Source organism: Nicotiana tabacum, chromosome 23, assembly GCF_000715075.1.
Source record: "Nicotiana tabacum cultivar K326 chromosome 23, ASM71507v2, whole genome shotgun sequence".
Classification (NCBI taxonomy): Eukaryota; Viridiplantae; Streptophyta; class Magnoliopsida; order Solanales; family Solanaceae; genus Nicotiana; species Nicotiana tabacum.
In genome coordinates, this window is record NC_134102.1 from 89268344 (window position 1) to 89281156 (window position 12813).

Consider the following 12813-nt stretch of genomic DNA (forward strand, 5'->3'; position numbering starts at 1 on the left):
ATTTTCCTCTGTACGATGTCGTGATGGCACCTAATCTCTAAGACTAGGTAAGCCTAACATACATGCGGAATATAACAGAAATAATAAATAACTCTCAAATACTCAACAACTATAATAAGAAAACTCCGCAACTCAGCATATACAACTTTCTCAAAACATGGTGAAAACAAATCACAAGCTCTACGAATAAGTATTGATCATCCATATACAACAATGTGTCTATAAAGGAAAAGAAAATAAAGTAGACTAGATAGAGGGGGGCACCGGCAGGTATACCTTGAAGTCTCCGAATCTGAGCTCGTCTCACCTGGACTGATAGGAGGTACCTGGATCTGCATAAAAATATGTGTAAAAGCGTAGCATGAGTACACCACAACGGTACCCAGTAAGTGCCAAGCTTAACCTCGGTAGAGTACTGACAAGGTTAGGTCAAGGCCCTACTAGAATAAATAAGAAGTTGAACAGGTATATAGCAGTGAAATTATGACAGCAATAGAAAGGAGACAATAAAGAAATACACCGAGATTAACTACATTGAACTAAGGCAAATAATGCATCACGGAAGGAAGACAAGGTAATGCTATGACACGGAACAAAGCAACAAAACACAAGTGAGGTAATGGAAAAGTATCAACAAGAATCACTACCGAGATATTGTCTCGTAGTCTCAAATTACAAAGCATTTCACAATCTTTCCTTATATCACTGCGGGAGCTTGCATTTAGTTTTGAAATTATTTTTTTCGAAATAGCTTCCCGCGTTTTAGCCCACCTTATTACACCGCATGGCTTCAAGTAGTTCCCCTACTAGCAACACGCGTATCAAGCTCACCTTATCTCACTGCATGCGTTTCAACCCTGAAATCTTATACCACCGCATGCATATCACTATCACAACGTATCATAAATCGCACCTCAAGTGCCCAATATCATAACTTGCCAAAGAAATCAACAATAACGGTATTTTCACAATAAACAGCCCATGACTCAACCACAATATACACAAGTCTCAACAATAACAACCGAAAGTGAATAACTCAACAAGAATAGTATTTCACAACTTAACACTTTGTCTTAATGTGAATCATAGCCTTTATAACTCAATACCAATTTCAACAACAAGATATTCCAAGAATAACAACTTCAAGTAAAGAATTCAATGGTTAAATAATGAATAAGGAATAGAGGAAACCAAAACTTCAACTAAACATGTAGATCAATTAACAAGTAACAGATAAGACAAGTAGATCATGTGAAGATAGACTAATGATAATGGATATAACATGTTATAGTAACTCAATTAAAGGCATGAAATGAATCTACATGGCTAAAATTGGGCAATTACCATATTTAGCCCATGTACACACTCGTCACCTTGCGTACACGGCTTTCACATATCACAATTAACGCAAACCAACACTAATCATAAGGAAAAAAATTTCCAGACAAAGTTAGGCAAGACACTTACTTCAAAACACGCTAACTCAATCCACTAGTAAGCCCTTTCCTCGATTATCTAACTCCAAACGACTCGAATCTAGCCAAAACAACTTCATACCATAAATAAACTATAGGAAACTATTTCGAACAATAAAGTTACGATCTTTACAAAAACAAAAAAAAAAGTCAACCCGGACCCACGTCTCGGAACCCTACCAAAATTACAATATCCGAACACCCACTCGATAACGAGTCCAACCATACAAGAACTACTCAAATCTGACCTCAAATTACCTTTCAAATTCCCAAAATTTAGCCTAGGAAGTTTTCACTATTTTCCCCAAATTTTCAACTCAAATCACTAATTAAATGATGAAAATAACAATGGATTCGTGTAATATTGTCAAAACCGAGTTAGAATCACCTACCCCAATGAATTTCGAAAATCTCTCGAACAATCGCCACAAATCGAGCTCTCTAGGTCCAAAAATGGATAATGAAATGAAGCCCTCGAACTTAGGCCTTTTCTGCCCAGGTGTTCCTCTTCGTGATCGTAGAAAGTCCCTCGCGATCGCGAAGAACAAAATTCAAGCTGCCCTCAAAGTACTCTTCGCGAACGCGAACCAACAGTCGCGAACGAGATACGCAGACACCCCGACCTATGCGATCGCGAACCACCTCACGCGATCGCGAAGAACAAATCACGTGAACTCCAGTCTCCCTCTTTCTTCTTCGCGAACGCGGCCCAGCTCACGCGTTCGCGATTCACTGACTCCCAAAGCTTCGCAATCGCATACACCTATTCACGAACGCATAGCACAAATTTCCCCATCTGCCTGCAACACTCTTAGCGATCACGATCGATCCCCCACTCGCGATCGCATATAAGGTAACCAGCACAGAAAAATCAGCAGTCCCCAAGTTCAAAATGCGCCGAACATGATCCGAATCACACCCGAGGCCCCAGAGACCTCAACCAAACATACCAACAACTCCTAAAATATCATACGAACACGATCGAAGCGTCAAATCACATCAACAACATTAAAACCACGAATCTCGCATTTATTCAAGCCTAATTAACTTATGAACTTCTAACTTCCAAAACTAATGTCGATTCATACCAAAACAACTCCGATTGACTTCAAATTTTGCACACAAGTCATAAATGACATGAGGACCTATTCCAACTTTCGGAATCGGAATCTGAATCCGATATCAATAAAGTCAACTCCCGATCAAACTTCTTAGCCTTCCAAACTTTCAACTTTCTAACTTTCGCCAATAAGCCGAAACGACCTACGGACCTCGAATCAAGTCCGGACACGCTCCTAAGTCCAAAAATCACCATATGGAGCTATTGAAACCGTCAAAACTCCATTGCGGAGTCGTCTACACAAAAGTCAAACTACGGTCAACTCTTTCAACTTAAAGCTCCCACTTAGGGACTATGTGTCTCATTTCACTCTGAAACTCACCTGAAACCGAAACCAAAACCAAACACCCCCGGCAAATCACATAACCATAATACAACATAGAGAAGGCAATAAATAGGAGAACGGGGCTAAAATGCTCGAAACGACCGACCGGATCGTTACAGGGAGCCTTGGTGCAACGGTAAAAATTTGTCACGACCAGGCGGTCACGAGTTCAAGCTGCGGAAACATCCTCCTAAAAAAAATACAAGGTAATGTTGCGTCTAGCAGGACCCAATGAGGTTTGACCCCTCGAGAACCCCGCAAATAGCGGGAGCTTAGTGCACTGAGCTGCCCTTTCTTCCAATGTAGCCGAATTGCCGGTGAAAATAGTGTGGGGGTATTGAAAACATATTTTTCAATGATTGGTTTGAAATCAAATTGGGGAAATGCTTGAAGCTTGTCATAGTGATAGCAAAGAGAGGAGGAGAAAGTATTGTCTTGGTTGCATCTACTCCTCTGAACCGAAAGTTCTGCTCACACCAGAAGATTGGACAAGGAATAGCTCAGGGGTCATTAAAGAGAGATGCTGCTATGGTGCTATGTATGTCCTTCAACTCAAAATTATTTGGGATGAACAAAATGACAACAGTCATCTTGCATATATTTGAACCAAAGTAAAATTTACAACCTATAAACATGCTCATTTGTTCCTTTTTCTGAGCAAAGAATAATGGAATTTACAACTTACATCATTCAGATGCTGCAATGAAATCTGCTTTACTAGTAGTTTGCTGGTGGGTGACAAGGCGAGTGAAGGTGTTTTGTTCTAGATTCCTAGGCTCCTATAACAAGAAGAAAATATTTACAATGTTGAAAACCTAAGCTAGTCTTGTGATGTTGTTGAATATTCGAATAGAAGACGTTTGGATGGAGTAGACTGTAAAAGCACCCGGAGCCGGCTTGTGAGCTGATATATCAAAGTCCATTGCATTGCCATCTCAGAGTCCTTCATCTGCCTTACTACAGAGGCCTGGAAAGCAGAGTAGAAATGTCTTGGTTAATGATAAATTGGTACAATCAATCAACATAAAACTGAGTATGACTTAAATAGAATATTTGCAGATAAAAGGGCATTTACAATATTATCCCAGAGTATGATTAACATGATGTTCTCCAACCCTTACACTTTTCAACCCAATGCCATAAAAAGTAGCACGAACGACCAGAAGATGTTAAGAACATACATTTTATGGCACCACCAACGCAACGGTAAGTTCAAGTGATTCCACAAAAAAACACTAGAACTGAATGATGAATTAGCTATTCAGGCTTTCTTTGCTCATTGTCTATCAGCTTAAGAATTTGGAGTATGACAGCTTTCGTATATAATCATAATCCTACAACTACTAGGTGTGCTGCTTTTGCCATGTGAACAGCTAGAAGCATGTGATGATATATGTTCCAAAGTTTCATTGTACTCATAAGTTGTTTGATAACCTTTCTACTAAATGAAATCAAAAATATATAGTTCATCTACCTCCTCTAGTTTGGACTAGATTGAATATACAGTGAATGGTTAATTTGTTCTGTCATAAGTTCTGCTCATCATTTAAAAGCGAAATTTGTTCTATTAAAGGTTCTATTAGTGTCCTAAAAAAAGGACTCCAAGGAATCAGTTTTTTCATGATGTCCAGAACAGAAGTTTATAGTTTCATTTACTTTCACATCAAAATCATCTTTAATTGGACCAGTGGCCTCCACTTATGATGCATATAGCATCCATCTTCTGAAATTCTCAACAATGTTCATGCTAATGTAATTTATCTTGAATTATAAAATCGTTTATGAAAAGATCTAGCACAGAATCCACTGACCGGCAAACTCAGAAATGGAAAGAAAAAAAAATAATTCTAACCTGGAGGCGCTTCCCTAGTTGAACTTCAACCTCTGTACCAAATGAAATATTGCTGGCCAGAGACTTTAGAGGATCAACACTGGGATCAACAGAAAGCAAGTTGGGGATCTGTGGTGCATAAACTAGCCTCCATCTGGCCTGTCCAAACTCTCCTTTCCCCTCTATTCTTGGCATCAATGTTTCAAGTGTTGCAGCAGCAAGCTTCTTAAAAGCAAGCTGGCCATCACCTTCTAAAATGGATTCAGCTAATTGACTCTCGAAAACTCTAGCAGCCTGTTCAGCCAGAACAGTTTTAAGTTAGTTTAGCCATGTATCAATACATCTCTTGAGCCATTTAAATTGAAATATTTAATTGTACATATAGATGTTTGTAGTTGTATTCTGCAGTTTATCTTTCCCAAAAGCATTAGATATTTGAACTAAAGTATTCAGCAGCGCAGGTAAAACATGACAGCATGGATGGATGGAAGGATATTGGCATGTTCATTCATTTAAGATCCACCAGCAATGCATGCCAAAGTAATATGATTCTTTAGCTCGCTGTAAAATAAACCACTAGAAAAATTGCTTTTGTTTCCCTCCCCCAACCCCTTTCCAACTCATTCTTGTGGAAGCATGCTCGTCTATTTAACCTTTGCAAAATTAAGATTGTCGGCATCCAATTAAATAAATTTCTAAATAATTTAACGTAAAAAGTCCGCCAGCTTTTCAGTGTTGTATTATTAGATTGATTGTGCATTAAGAAAACATTGGCATCAAAGTGACAACCTCAGTAGGTGACAAGACATCTTGCTCCACAGAACGTGTTGATGTGACCACTAAATTATCCTGCCATTTGCTAGCACGACTTTGTATCCTGAATTGCCACTCTGATCCAACCAAAGCCAAGTCTAGCGTTGGATCAAGTCCATTATCAGGCTCAAATTTGGCTATGTTTAGATGATCTCGCTTCAGTCTCACCTGGATTTGAAGACAATATAGAAATCAGATGAAGAGAAAATGGAATCTCAGAATTCCACAAGGAGCCTACACCCACCCAAGAACAAAAATAAAAATAAAAAGGAGACAAAATCAACTCAGAACCTGCCAGGACGAGAAAAGAGTTCAAAAGTTTAACCTGTGTTGCAACAAGATTGACATCTCCATTCTCAAACATTAATATGCCTTTAGGCTTTATCCACTTGGGATGAGCAACACCATTTAACTCAAGTTCTCCACTGACAGCAAAATTGAGAATTAGAGGATAAACTATCCTCAGTTCTGGTCCCAGAACAAGTTTCAGGTCACTGAGGCGGATATCCAGCTTAGGTTTGCTCTCTACTTGGACGCTTTCTTTAATATCTTCAGCATCTTTACCTGCATATTACAAAAATTGGATTTAACATTCCTAATAATGAACCCAGCAATATCACCTCATCTTAAGCAAGAAAGTGAAAAAGCCATAGGCAGCTGCTGGACCATTTGATATCAAGTTTTGACGTCACAACACGTGAAAATATTCCCACATTTTCTTCAAAACCAAACCAAAACACCTTGGGAAATTCTAAGCTTCTCCGACACGACAGTTTAGATGCCGCACCCGTGTCGACACGACACTAATGTGGGTGTGGGATCCGTATCGGAACTGGTCAAACGATTTTGGGTACTTTGACCATGACGGGCGGAAAAATTCGAGACAAGATACAATTTGATTCCCAAAATCACAACCAAAACTAGGGGAAATTTCAATAAAATAGCACCTTATCTAGGAAATCAATCATTTACTTATCTACAACTTGAGAATAAAAAAGAAATCCACACTTTACAAGGCACAAGCTATATCTCGAAGGATCCGACCTCTAGATCCACACTCTAGCAGCTTAGGGGAAATTGAGACAGCAGTATATCTTAGTACATAGTTTTCGAAACCAAACACAGGTGTTCGGCTCCAAATCCAACTTGGATAACCCAGTTGGTCTGTGAGATTCTCGGTTTTAGTTTCTGATTTCCGAAATTTTGAATCTGGTCCCGTTTCTTTTTTTTTTTCACTTAGGCTTTCACATTTATAAACTGAATTTTCTTTTGCTACAGGCTGCACGAACCTAATAGCTGAACAGCCCTTCTCCTTTTTTCTATTCAGCTATTCAAATATAGCTTTTTTTAGCAAATAGAGATATTTTCTCATCTTTCTCGTAACTTTTTTCATATGAAAGCGTCTAAAACACTTTAAGGTAATTATAACCAGAATCCAAACATGTCAGTTATCCAAAACCAAAAATCCAAACAAGACTGTTTCCCAGAAACAAACATAAACTGACTCTTTCAAAACCACCTCCAAAACCAGACATTGGTGTAGCTAGTCAATAATAACTAGAGTCTCTAAGAGCTTTTATATGTGTTCCGTTGTGAAAGTGACTATTCGAATCGAATGTTCTCCATGAGCAAAACAGAAGAATTTGGATTTCACATAAATGCTAAATCTGGCAAATATTATTACCCAAAGATCAAGCGTTTAAGAAACACTACAACCGTTAAGGTCAATGAATTGCGTTTAACAGTACCTTCTGCAAAGCATCAGACACAGAGTTAAGTTTGGACTTTTTTTTTTTGAGAAGGTAACATATTTGTATATTAATAACAAACCACACAAAGGGTGTGTAGTCCCCCATATTTATTGGAATCAAAACAAACTCCTAGTCCTTAGTCTTCTCATAAGGATTATAATACATCAAAAATAGATTCAGGTTCTTCTAAGAGCCTGTTTGGTTTAGCTGAATTTAAGCAGTTTTTAAGCACCAAGTGCTTAAAAGCACTTTTTAAGTGCGGCAGTTACGTGTTTGGATAGAAGTGTTGGAGCTAAAAATAAGTTGTTGATGTGTTTGGTAAAAAGTGCTTGTAAGCACATTTTTATGTTAAAATGACTTTAATATCCTCAAATCTGTTAACATGACAGAAAAATTTATTACTACATTTTTAATTTTAACTTGATCTGAATGCAAAATAATTTAAGTTTAAACTGATTACATATGATAATAATAAATTATTTAAAGTGATTGAATTAGAAAGATATCTAAATATAAAAATTGAGATTTCTGATAAATTTTTTTTAGTTTTTACATATATAATTTAAATAATATTTCAGAGCATGTGGGATTGATGATAAGAGGCAGCAATGCTTGAATACTGATGAGAATGACAATCAAGACTACAATGCATGTTCTTACACTCAAGCACTAAAGTTCACGCCCCTTTATTTTTTTACGCCTCTTTATTCCTATCTCAAGTAAAAATGTAAAATAGCACTTTAAGTGGACCGATTTAATAAAAATGTTGTTGAAGAATGAATAGCTAAAATATTTAGAAAACAAATAAAATCAAAAAAGATATAAACAGAATTAACAGATGTGCAACAAGGAAGAAAGGGAAAAAGCTTCGCATAATAATCTAGAAGCACCAAATTAGCAATAGCAGAAATAAAAAATGGAGAATGATAGCATAGAAATAGAGATGTAGGAACGAAGACAGATATGGGTGAAGAGATGGAGGAGACGCGGAACAAAGAAGAAACCAATAGAAATTAGGGCTTTGTACCGAAGGGGTACTTTTGGAATTATAAAATATTTTAAGGGATAATATAGTAAAATGATTGGTCAAAGGCAAATAAGCTTTAAGCCAAAAAGCAATAAGTTGGGATTACCCAACTTATCACTTTTGGCTTATTTGGGACCTTTTATTTTTACCCAAAGATCAAGCATTTAAGAAACACTACAATCGTTAAGGTCAATGAATTGCGTTTAACAGTGCCTTCTGCAAAGCATCAGACACAGAGTTAAGTTTGGACATTACTCTTGTAAGATCCCTGTTATCCGTAATGAGGACAGTGGTTTATATCACATAGAAAATAGAGCGTTAAAGACATCAAACACTGCTTAAGATTGACCATATCATAAGTCAAAAATACAAGAAAATGATAGCTCAAGGGTAAACTTAGTAATGGTGAAATATTGGGGAAATTCTCCATTGATTAAAGTCATTCTTCACACTTCTAAGATGGTATGAAGCATACACATTTCCAGAAAGCCGACATATCCTATGAGGCCTTTGTGCTTACACCTCGTCAACCAATATAGGAACTGTATGAAATGTGTCGGGGTGTTGAGTTGTCCCACATCGGATTTGAGGTCCTTGGTCTCCTTATATGGTCTTGGGCAATCGGCAATCCTCACCTCATAAGCTAGCTTTTGGGGTTGAGTTAGGCCCAAGGTCCATTTATCACTTAGTAATGGTGAAATATTGGGGAAATTCTCCATTGATTAAAGTCATTCTTCACACTTTGAAAATGGTACGAAGCATACACATTTTCAGAAAGCCAACATATCCTATGAGGCCTTTGTGCTTACACCTCGTCAACCAATATAGGAACTGTCTGAAATGTGTCTGATCATATTCAAAATCTTGTTTATTGTCAAAGATCAGAAACATAAAGATGTTCAGTTCATGCACCAAGATTGGCATGCATCCCCTTTCCCAGCCGCACATCTTCTTTCACAATCCTAATACAGAGTCTATGTAGTGCTTGAATAGGAGGCAAGAATATTGTAGTTAATATCAAAGGATAATAAGGGTTGACTGTTTTGTATTGTGCCACATAGTTCAATCAATTATTTATAAATTAAATATCACTTATCATAAGTATCTGACTAATGTTCCTAAATAATCAAGAGCAGTTTTCATACTCTAGATAAACACGCGTGAATAATATTATTTGAGTAATGTGGACCCTTAATAAGTTATATATGGACTGTTAGCAATAGCAAAAACAATCACAAAATAATTGGGTTGGAAATATGAATCCTCTATATCCATTGCGCTCCATTTGGGCATGTTAGTGACAACCTCCAAGTTTAGGAAGAAAAAAAATAGTCACAAGGCCCTTTCCAACACTTGGCTTCATTTCCTAATGCTCTTTATGGTCCTATACACTCCCTTTACAAACTAACCTTTTCTTTAATTTTTTTTTTATAAACTACAAAAATAACTTTGTGGCAGATGCACAAAGTCTGACCTTCATTAACTAACAGCAATTAGCAAGTATTTTCATTTATAGCATTGTTAAAGACTCGATTGGAATGTGCTCAAGTCCTAAAGCTCAGTAACCAGGTCATGTGCTTTGCCTCACTTAGGTGGCGCTAAGGTGCTGTGTCGTGTCCCTCGCTACCCATGGACCCTGTCTTTAAGAAGATGACACTAGACAATAAACACAGTTCGTAAACTGATATATTAATAGTTAAGACGACACTGTGGATGAAGAAGTATTAGTCACTAGGAATTATGAAACTAAATATTTAGCATAAGAAACTTACCCATCATTTTATTTAAATAAAAAATTTAAAATTGCCTTTTAACTTAATTTCCTATTTCACCCAATTATAGTTTTTTTAATTTTAAAATCCTTTTCCCAAATAATCATTGTTTGTGCTTAAAGTTATTTTGTTGCATTAGCACATTATATAACTATATAGTATATTTTTTCTTCATTAGCGCCTTTTTGTCACTAAAGCCCACGCTTTGATTCCAGCGTGTGCTTGTCCCAACGTACTTTGGTGCTTTTCTAAGCTTTTTGCTTTTGACTACTTCTGTAATTATGTAGAAAATTATAATAACTAAATCTGCTAGGATATAATTCTTATACTTGAAATCGAGCACCAAAAAGACTCTTATACTTGAAACGTGGTAATTCTATCTATTATCCACTTTCTGGTCCACTCAAGTCATGAATCATGGAAAAAGGACTTTGATCTCAAAGTCAAAATCCCTGTATGACAATGATGTGGGAGGATGGATGTGCTTAAAATGAACAGCTCATAGAACTTTCAAACTTTAAAGAGAGCAAACAAAATTGATATAAAATAGAAGCTAAAAGAAATAGAGCTGAAAAAAGATAAGAAGACTGATATTTTATTATTGGGGAAGGGGGAAGGACAATCCAATTGTAGAGTTCCGGCTCAGCCACTGCACATCCATGCAAGGATATATTTTTTGTTGTTAACAAATGATATATACATGTCTTCATTTTTCCAAAACAGCAAGCTGTTTCGATATCTGGTTCTTTCCACAAACTAACATCAACCAGGCTCTCATCAAACATGACACGATAATTTTATATCAGTATATATATAACATTTCAATACTAGTCAGCTTAGGCTCAGCCCAAGGGCAATTAGTGAATGCACACCGAATCATGCTAAACAGTGTGAGCTAATGTTAAAAAAGCTTTAGTTTGACAAATCATCAAGTTGACAATCAAAAAGCAATGAAGTACCTACCACGTAAATAGAACATCTGGTTCAAGCAAATAACCTGAACTCAACCAGGTTGCTCGAGCAAATTGATGAAGAAACCCAACTATATAGACTTTCATACTGAAATTACCTGATGATTGATTGAACTGAATGCTTGAAGCAGCGGGCTTTAAACTGAGGAAGCGCGAAACATACTTTGATGCAACTATACGATTGTAACCTCCAGCTGGAAGTCTTGATTGATCGGATGTCTCTCTATTGAAAGGAGCTGTTCCACTACCCTTGTCGTGTGGCAGGTATGCTTCACCATGACTCAGCTTCATCTTCCCGGAAATGTTTGGTTGCAATATGGACCCACTTATTTGCAATTGAGTATCAACTTGCCCGCTTTTATTTCAGAGATCAAGTTTTAGAAGAAAAGAAGAGATGATAAGATTCAAATGTCCTGCTTGAGCTAAAAAATTCAAAAAGGAAAATAACGGAAGAAAATAGGAAAGGCTGAATGTAAAATGCAGTACAAGCAGTGTAATGTCTACATAGATTCATCAGGAAAGCAGGAAATGGTTTTTAAAAAGAAAACTCCAATATAAGGTGAGCAAAGGAAATACTCTATGTCATTTAAAACAAAGACTCGAGAAGATGGAAGAGTGACTTGAAGCAGAGAGAAAGCAAGTCAACAGGCTGAAAAGTGGGGCTGGAGTAGAGAGAGAATTGACTCAATAAGTTAAAGACGGAGCCACTAGCAAAATTAGTGGCTTGACGAGCTAAATTGAGAGAGAGAAATCCATAGAGACTCGTTGAGCTTGAATTGAGAACGAGAAGCTCAGAGTGATAGAACTGTTAAGTGCCCACATTGGTTGACGGAATGGATTATTGTCTCCTTATACGATTTCGGGCAATCCTCACCTCATGAGCTAACTTTTGCAGTTGAATTAGACCTATGGTCCATTTCTTAACATGGTATTAGAGCCAGAACCCTCCATATTTTTGATTTACCCAAAGTTGGACCCCCATGTTACATTGTTTAAGATACATGTAAACCCTAAACCCTATATCTTCAATGCGCCCTCTCACGTGAGGACTTAATTCTTACCATGGCTCATGCACACCTATTTTTTAACTAAGGATGACAATGAGATTTGAATAGGACCTCTGCTTGGCTCTGGTACAAACTGAAAGAATCTGAGCATCTAATCTATACGTTAAGGTAATGGGTAGAGTAGCCCATGACCATTATAAACCCCTTTGATAATCTTACACAACTGATGAGGGAAAAATATATTCTCTAACAAGATGAAACAGGAAAAAAGCTCCATGTGTCTTAGAAATTAGAGATGCAACCAGTGCCTCAACCAACTTTAACAATTTGCTTGTTAATTCACCTAGACAGATGAAACACAGAATCCTGCATAGTAACACATTTAAATATTTCCTATAGATAAATGCACATAAAATATACCTCAAGATATTCTTAGCTCGTACTTCCAGAACTTCACATTTCAAATCAATTTTATCACCATCAGATGCCTCAACTGTTCTGAGTGGCAAATTTCCCTTCACGGAAAGTTTTCCTTTTCTGCTTACCCTACCTTCCAATGAACTAATACTTAGTCTGTTTGAGTTCACTAGAACTGAGCCACCAAAGTTGGTCAGAGGTTTACGAAATACAGGTGAAGATACAGTCGCCCTATGGAAAGATGCAGATCCATCGAGTACCGGTTGTTCAACGGTACCTCTAACCTGTATGTTTGAACAAGTGA

The 12813-nt window shown here is 37.2% G+C and overlaps 1 protein-coding gene across 2 annotated transcripts in view; it reads right to left on the reverse strand.

Annotated features, from left to right (window-relative positions):
- Positions 1 to 3481: 3481 nt before the first annotated feature.
- The window catches only part of LOC107801477 (protein TIC236, chloroplastic), a 44304-nt gene continuing 34972 nt past the window's right edge, over positions 3482 to 12813 (reverse strand). For both annotated transcript variants that reach the window (XM_075246017.1, XM_075246016.1), the window contains 6 exons: positions 12513 to 12793; positions 11184 to 11440; positions 5890 to 6128; positions 5541 to 5732; positions 4773 to 5045; positions 3482 to 3887 (listed from right to left, as the gene is read on the reverse strand). In XM_075246017.1, the coding sequence (XP_075102118.1) occupies positions 3741 to 3887; positions 4773 to 5045; positions 5541 to 5732; positions 5890 to 6128; positions 11184 to 11440; positions 12513 to 12793 (1389 nt within the window). In that variant the 3' untranslated portion in view covers positions 3482 to 3740. The remainder of the gene's footprint in view (positions 3888 to 4772; positions 5046 to 5540; positions 5733 to 5889; positions 6129 to 11183; positions 11441 to 12512; positions 12794 to 12813) is intronic.